This window comes from Notolepis coatsorum (assembly GCF_963971535.1).
Source record: "Notolepis coatsorum genome assembly, chromosome: 18".
Classification (NCBI taxonomy): domain Eukaryota; kingdom Metazoa; phylum Chordata; class Actinopteri; order Aulopiformes; family Paralepididae; genus Notolepis; species Notolepis coatsorum.
The window spans coordinates 3,587,446-3,596,070 of NC_140182.1; the positions used below are offsets into that span (position 1 = coordinate 3,587,446).

The 8,625-nt window shown below is 45.0% G+C and overlaps 1 protein-coding gene across 1 annotated transcript in view; it reads left to right on the forward strand.

Moving 5' to 3' along the window:
• LOC311244795 (voltage-dependent calcium channel subunit alpha-2/delta-4-like) overlaps positions 1–8,625 on the forward strand; it is a gene marked incomplete at both ends in the record, with an annotated part of 181,251 nt that overhangs the window by 138,799 nt on the left and 33,827 nt on the right. The window contains 2 exons of the mRNA XM_084334483.1: positions 915–959; positions 1,525–1,587. Of these exons, the coding sequence (XP_084190609.1) occupies positions 915–959; positions 1,525–1,587 (108 nt within the window). The remainder of the gene's footprint in view (positions 1–914; positions 960–1,524; positions 1,588–8,625) is intronic.

Genomic DNA, 8,625 nt, shown 5'->3' on the forward strand with positions numbered 1-8,625 from the left:
TCGCCTGTTCGAATCCAGCTCACAGCTCCGGGGTTGTCACCAGCTTGGCTGGCCGTTCACACTAATACAATTGGCAGTATTAGAGGGTGGGAGAAGCTGGCGGGGTGGGTCCGGGTCGTTGTAAACAGCGACTCCTACAGTTCGGTCGGGGCGCCTGCTAAGCGCGGATAGGATCTAAGTGGGATAGTGTGATCCTTCCACACGCTACGCCCTCTCAGTGAGAGTCCGCGCTGCCAGGTGAAAAGAAGCGGTTGATTGGCTGGACGTGTGTCGGAGGAAGCATGTGATAGCCTCCACTCTCCCAGACCGACTGTGGGGGGTAAGTGCGCAGCGACCAGGAAGGGGATTGGGAATTGGCATAACGGCTAACATTGGGATGGGAGAAAATCGGAGGAAAAAGGAGGGGGGGAAAGATAAAAAAATAAAAAAAATAAAAAATAGATATGAGACACATGTTGCCGACTGCTCAGCATTAGCTCTGATGTTTTAGTCTGTGTCGGTGTCAGAGATAAAAACCTCTAACCTTTCAGTCTGTGATTTAGTAGATCCGACCTCCTGCGTATTTGGTAGATGTTACTAATCAGATTTGTTGTGATATAGAACCTGTAGGTCTCCCAGAAAAGTTATTTGTGATTCATCTGACTATTAACCCCCCCCCCTGTCTGCAGACTACTGACCTTGACCTCCTGTACACCTCGCTCTTGGCTCCCCCCGTCCTTCTATCCTTTCGCATTCCCCCTCTCCTCTAACGGTCTCTCTCTCTCTCTCTCTCTCTCCTCTCTCTCTCTCTCTCTCTCTCTCTCTCTCTCTCTCTCTATCTCTCTCTCTCTCTCTCGCTCTCTCTCTCGCTCTCTCTCTCTCTCTCTCTCTCTCTCTCTCTCTCTCTCTCCCTCTCTCTCTCTCTCTCTTTGCAGTGTACTAACATTGAAGGAGTCTGCCCTCTGAGTTGTGAGAGCAATGTGAGTCTGCTCCTAAATCACAAATGTACTCTCTGTTGCTACACTCTGTACGACTGACTCGCCAGGACAAGGCTTGTTGTGTCTTCCAGTGGCCTAACGCCCCCGTGGTCATCTATTATTAATAAATCAGTCGAAGCACAGAACTTCAGTCTTTATCTTATCCACAGAGATGCAGTACTACACTATAATGTTCTCTAAATAATAGACATATTATTTGATTTTATATTTGGATAAAAGCGTCAGCTAAATGACAAAATGTAAATGTTGAACAAATGATTTGATCTCGTCGTGGGTTTGTTTGTATGTAGCGATAGTTGTTTGGCATACACTCGAGTGTCCAAGTGTCCTTGAGCAAGACACTTAACCCCTAATTGCTCCCGATGAGCAGGTTGGTTGGCACCTTGCATGGTCGCCTCCGCCGTCGGTGTGTGAACGTGTGAGTGAACGGGTAGAAATGTGAGGAACAAAATTGTAAAGCGCTTTGGATAAAATCTGCTATATAAATGCAGCCATTTACCATTTATTTGACTTCTACTATATACTGTATATTATCTTCTCTGTTCAGGAGCTCAACTGTTACCTGGTGGACAACAACGGGTTCATCCTGCTGTCCAAGGACAGGGCTGACGTGAGTACAGTACAGTACAGTACTAATATACTACAGTACCACTACACTACACAGCCTCTCAGTACCACTACAGTACCACTACCGGGCTGCTCAGTACCACTACAGGGCCACTACACTACACAGCCTCTCAGTACCACTACAGTACCACTACAGTACCACTACAGTACCACTACAGTACCACTACACCGGGCTGCTCAGTGGGCCTTATTTATCAATATTTCTGTATATATATGTAACGGTTGTGACATCGTCACCTTAAACTTCGATGCCCCGTGGGAGTTTCGAACCCGGGTCTCCCACGCCACGGGCAACAACAGCACAGACCGCTATACCAAGAGGTGAACTCACTGCTTTGTAACGTGTCTATGTGTCTTTTGAGGATGAGAGAGTGAGTTTAACCCATAGAGCACCGCTACTCACCTCAGTCACTTCACACAACATCTGAAGTACATCGTGACTATAATGTAAAAGGTTGAAAGTTGAACTATGCCACAATTGACTTAAAAATAAAAAATATGCACGTTGACTGTTTCCACGGAGCCATCATAAGAACATTCTAAGAGAAAATGAGTTTGGGTGCATATTTATGTGTACATTTCAAATGTGTATGTCGTATGAGAAATGAGTCCCTTTGATAAAAGGGAAAGCAAACATGGTGTTAACGGTGGTTCTAAGGGTGATTACAACCATATAATTGAATAATGCTCTGTAATAGACCGTGTTGTTTATTGGAGAACTATAATAGTAGCCATGATTATTAGTGCTTGGCTCTCTGTTTTTCCACCTTCAGAGTGTCTTATCTACTTGTTGTATGGATATGCAGTGTGTGGATATAAATCATAGACATGTTCGCTCGTCAGCAAAGAATGTGTCATAAAAGGATTGCTCCCTGACACAATCAAATCAATATATACTTTAACCGTAACGTGACTGTCAAACACGATTGGCGCCGTTTTCACATCATTGCAGAGAATCGTACACAATGCGTAGAGTAGCTCATCGTGACGAGGCCGCGAGTGACACAGTCGGATCATAACGTTTGCAGATGACACCACAGTAATCAGCCTCATAAGCGATGAGACGTAGTATAGACCTGTTCGCCGTATACGTCAGACTCGGTGTGCGCGCATCACCGGGGCAGAAAGGAACATAATCCTGGTCAGAACAACGGGGCAGACTACAATATATTTGCATTTAAGCTTGAGCTGGTCACCAATGCAAGAGACTCCGGTCTCGACTCCCCGAGTCAGCGTTGCCTGCGGCTTGGGCCAGTCGTCATACTATTTCAATTGGCAAGTGTTAAAGGGTGGGAAAGTCGATGGGTGGGGATCGGACGTTGTGGACAGCGACCCCTACAGGTTTAGGTACAATTTACAGTAAGGTGTACGAGTTGTAGTGCAATCCTTTACCAATAAATATAAATATAAAGTGTGGGGAGTGGGTGCTACAGTGTGTTTGTTTAATATACCCATATTGCATACCTTTATTTAGACGTGTTTACCTCGGTCATAAGGCTCTCGCAACACCCCATTGCAACACTTTCTTTTGGGGCGACCCACAAAAACACACACACACACATACATGCACTGAGTCGCAGATGAAATGTCTCTCTGCACTTTTCCCATCGCGTCGTCCTTCCCCCCCCAAGGGCAGCCGCGCCCGGGGACCAATCCAAGTGCTCCTGTCCGTCTTCGTCAGGGACGCGACAGCGTTAGCGATCTGTTGCGCATGTTTTTCCATTTGGGTTTATCTTATCGGGGGGGAAACCCTTGTGAGCACAGAGGGGGAGAGAACATGCAAACTCCACACAGAAAGGCCCGGGAGATACCCCCCCACCTGGGTACCTGGCCACGCGGAAACCTGGTCCCCAAGCGGGAATCGAACCCTGGACCTTCTAGCTGTGAGGAGACAGTGTTAACCACTACACCACCGTGCCTCCACTTGTATTAGTGACTCAAGCGCTCTATGTTTAAAGGTCTTATGACCACTAGTTTAATAACTGCCAGGGTCATGTTGACCGTTGAAAAGCACCTCATCGCATGGCAATATGACAGTGAACATCCAGCGTTAGACTTCAGCGGGAGAGAGCCGTTAAAGCAACACTCCCGTAGAAGCTGCAGTAACTTTGCACCTATACTCTTTACATTTTGGGCCAAATTGGCCGCCACAAATTGTGTCAGCAGTTTAGTTTAGGTTTTATTTATTTATTTATTTATTTTACGTTTTCTTTACAAAGTATGTACTGTACATAGAAATCAATAATAATAATAATAATAATAATAATAATAATAATAATAATAATAATAATAATAATAATAATAATAATAATAATAATAATAATAATAATAATAATAATAATAATAATAATAATAATAATAATAATAATAATAATAATAATAATAATAATAATAATAATAATAATAATAATAATAATAATAATAATAATAATAATAATAATAATAATAATAATAATAATAATAATAATAAGTATTTTTTTTCCCCCACAAAGTGTGTCAGCATAGAAGGAAAACAATATTAGAATGACCGAAAAGGTGTAGGAAGAAGCTTAAGCTTAACTACCCTTCTATCAATATATCCTTAACCCTTTAGTCATTTAAAACATTATATACCTACCCTTCTATCAATATATCCTTAACCCTTTAGTCATTTAAAACATTATATACCTACCCTTCTAATAATATATCCTTAACCCTTTAGTCGTTTAAAACATTATATACCTACCCTTCTAATAATATATCCTTAACCCTTTAGTCGTTTAAAACATTATATACCTACCCTTCTAATAATATATCCTTAACCCTTTAGTCGTTTAAAACATTATATACCTACCCTTCTAATAATATATCCTTAACCCTTTAGTCATTTAAAACATTATATACCTACCCTTCTAATAATATATCCTTAACCCTTTAGTCATTTAAAACATTATATACCTACCCTTCTATCAATATATCCTTAACCCTTTAGTCGTTTAAAACATTATATACCTACCCTTCTATCAATATATCCTTAACCCTTTAGTCATTTAAAACATTATATACCTACCCTTCTAATAATATATCCTTAACCCTTTAGTAATTTAAAACATTATATACCTACCCTTCTAATAATATATCCTTAACCCTTTAGTCGTTTAAAACATTATATACCCTTCTAATAATATATCCTTAACCCTTTAGTCATTTAAAACATTATATACCTACCCTTCTAATAATATATCCTTAACCCTTTAGTCATTTAAAACATTATATACCTACCCTTCTAATAATATACTGTATCCTTAACCCTTTAGTCATTTAAAACATTATATACATACTATTCTTACAATACATCCTTAACCTTTTTTAGTCATTTCAAAACATGAAAATAACTTTTTTGTATTTGTTTACCACCTTGTTTTTTTTTTTTTTTTTTTTTGCACATCTAGTTTCAAACAACCTCAGGATACAAGCAGGAAGCGTTTCATTTTGAACTACACACAGTAGCTCCGCCTACTCTTTGTGCGATCGTACCTCAAATGCATACTGTATGAACGGGCATACTGTGTCTCCACTGGTCCCTGTGCCCCTTCAGTGAACGCCACGCATTACTGCACGGCCTCAAAGTGTCTGCGCCAGGAATGGTGCGCAATAGAGTCAGTCCGGCAATCTCCAGTCTCTCCGTGCTTCATATAGTCAGGCTTATGATGAATGAATGAAAACGTTTATTTAAAATGGACACCACAGCTACATTGGACCAGCCACAGTGGACAGACCAGATGTGTTGTTTTGCGTGTTTATAGATATATATATATAGACCTGCTCCTCTTTACCCTCCAGATCACGGCCCATTAAGACCCATATTACCGGGGGATTATTACTAGGTCAGAACCGACCATGTTGTTCATCAACAACAACTCTCGTTCTGCATCAGGCAGTAGATATAGCTCAGTCTCGTGGCCCGGGACGGGACAGAACCTCGTGGAGTCTAAAGCCGTGTCCACTGGCTCCACTGTTGCCAACAGCTGTCCAGATGTGCGGGACCAGCTGGGATGTGCGGGACCCCGTCCAAATGAGGCTTTAGTCCACCCCGGCCCCCTGTCCCTCTGACCCTGCCAGCCCGGGCAGGGGGCCATGCGGTGGGGTGTCGATGTCGCCGCTTTGCCCTCCTCCGCGGGACACTGATCTGGGGGCAGTTTGATTGGAATCGGTGACGTTTGTCATTGAATTATCACGATGGAGAGGAGTGAATAATAATTGAAGAGAGAAGAGTGACTGAATCTTGGTCGTTAAAGAACCCAGGACGCCCTGTCACAAAGAGTAGGGGGTTCCCCCGACGTTCCTGGTCAAATTCCCAATCAGGTCTCTGACATCAAGGCCACCTAATCATCCCTCCCCCTTAATTGGCTGATATCAATCCCTGTCTCCTGAGCCGTTCAGCCATTGTGTGATGTGTGCCTGGTGCCAGTGTGTAGTGTGATGTGTGCCTGGTGCCAGTGTATGGTAGTCTGTGTAGTGTGATGTGTGCCTGGTGCCAGTGTATGGTAGTGAGTGTGTAGTGTGATGTGTGCCGGGTGCCAGTGTATGGTAGTCAGTGTGTAGTGTGATGTGTGCCTGGTGCCAGTGTATGGTAGTGAGTGTGTAGTGTGATGTGTGCCTGGTGCCAGTGTATGGTAGTCAGTGTGTAGTGTGATGTGTGCCTGGTGCCAGTGTATGGTAGTCAGTGTGTAGTGTGATGTGTGTCTGGTGCCAGTGTATGGTAGTCAGTGTGTAGTGTGATGTGTGCCGGGTGCCAGTGTCTGGTAGTTAGTGTGTAGTGTGTCTGGTGCCAGTGTGTGGTAGTTAGTGTGTAGTGTGTCTGGTGCCAGTGTCTGGTAGTTAGTGTGTAGTGTGTCTGGTGCCAGTGTCTGGTAGTTAGTGTGTAGTGTGTCTGGTGCCAGTGTGTGGTAGTTAGTGTGTAGTGTGTCTGGGCCAGTGTCTGGTAGTTAGTGTGTAGTGTGATGTGTGCCTGGTGCCAGTGTATGGTAGTCAGTGTGTAGTGTGATGATGTGTGCCTGGTGCCAGTGTATGGTAGTCAGTGTGTAGTGTGATGTGTGCCAGTGTATGGTAGTCAGTGTGTAGTGTGATGATGTGTGCCTGGTGCCAGTGTATGGTAGTCAGTGTGTAGTGTGATGATGTGTGCCTGGTGCCAGTGTATGGTAGTCAGTGTGTAGTGTGATGATGTGTGCCTGGTTGCCAGTGTATGGTAGTCAGTGTGTAGTGTGATGTGTGCCTGGTGCCAGTGTATGGTAGTCCAGTGTGTAGTGTGATGATGTGTGCCTGGTGCCAGTGTATGGTAGTCAGTGTGTAGTGTGATGATGTGTGCCTGGTGCCAGTGTATGGTAGTCAGTGTGTAGTGTGATGTGTGCCTGGTGCCAGTGTATGGTAGTCAGTGTGTAGTGTGATGATGTGTGCCTGGTGCCAGTGTATGGTAGTCAGTGTGTAGTGTGATGTGTGCCTGGTGCCAGTGTATGGTAGTCAGTGTGTAGTGTGTCTGGTGCCAGTGTATGGTAGTCAGTGTGTAGTGTGATGTGTGCCAGTGTATGGTAGTCAGTGTGTAGTGTGATGATGTGTGCCTGGTGCCAGTGTATGGTAGTCAGTGTGTAGTGTGTCTGGTGCCAGTGTATGGTAGTCAGTGTGTAGTGTGTCTGGTGCCAGTGTATGGTAGTCAGTGTGTAGTGTGATGTGTGCCAGTGTATGGTAGTCAGTGTGTAGTGTGATGATGTGTGCCTGGTGCCAGTGTATGGTAGTCAGTGTGTAGTGTGTCTGGTGCCAGTGTATGGTAGTCAGTGTGTAGTGTGTCTGGTGCCAGTGTATGGTAGTCATTAAGCCTGTAGCCCAAGGTTGGGTGGTGAAGGAGGCCATTTCCCCCCTACATTGTGGGGAGCGCTTTGAGTGTCTAGAAAATCGCTATAAAAATGCAATTCATTATCATTAGTGAAGGGAGCTGTAGCTCACACACACACACACAGACAATAAGTTCTCACAAACATCCACACGTGTGTATATACTGTAAACGCACTGGTTTTGAAATACCGCTGCTGTGTGTTTATATCTCACGGGTCCCCCCCCCCCCCGCCGCCCTTAGTAAGCAGATATCGTGATGAAGTACTGTCCCGACGTTTCGCTGAGGTCTGTGCTTTTGACAAAGTTTTTTGCGGAAACACCCCAAGCATCTAGGTTTCCGGAGAGAGCCAGGAGGACTCTGTGTGCGAGCGGGGGGGGGGGGGCTGCCCGCTGCCAGGGCGCGTTAAATATTTAATTCTCGTTGAAACAGAGGCAGTGTGCTGTGCTGACTTCAAGAAATGGGTCACAGAGGCAGCAACTACACAAGCTTCCCTATAGAATCTCCTCCTCTGTGGGGCCTCTGGTGAGGTATGACCGAGCGAAATGCATCGTCTAAAATCGTAGGGAACGCCGGCGGCTGGGACCGATCGATCACTGTCTCCCACTGCGTCAACACCGTGCATCATCATCACCGCCGCGCTCCTCCTCTCGGTGGCGCCGGGCGTGCACTTCCTGTTACCGGCCGCAGAGCTGTTGTCTCAGCAGGAATGTGACGGTGGCGTTTTTTTTTTTTTTTTTTTTTTTTACATTTTTTTTATGCCAGTGCATTTTCCCGACGCTGTCAGGTAAATAGAGCGTCAATTCCACTCCGAGTGCAGAGCTTCTGGGAGCCGACACTCTGGGAACACTGCGTCTCTTACTCAGGGCCACAGGGAAACTCCTCTAGAGAGAGAGAGAGAGAGAGAGAGAGAGAGAGAGAAGAGAGAGGAGAGAGAGAGAGAGAGAGAGAGAGAGAGAGAGAGAGAGAGAGAGAGAGAGAAGAGAGAGAGAGAGGGGGGGAGAGAGAGAGAGAGAGAGAGGAGAGAGAGAGAGAGAGAGAGAGAGAGAGAGAGAGAGAGAGAGAGAGAGAGAGAGAGAGAGAGAGAGAGAGAGAGAGAGAGAGAGAGGGGGGGGGGGGGGGAGAGAGGAGAGAGAGAGAGAGAGAGAGCGGAAG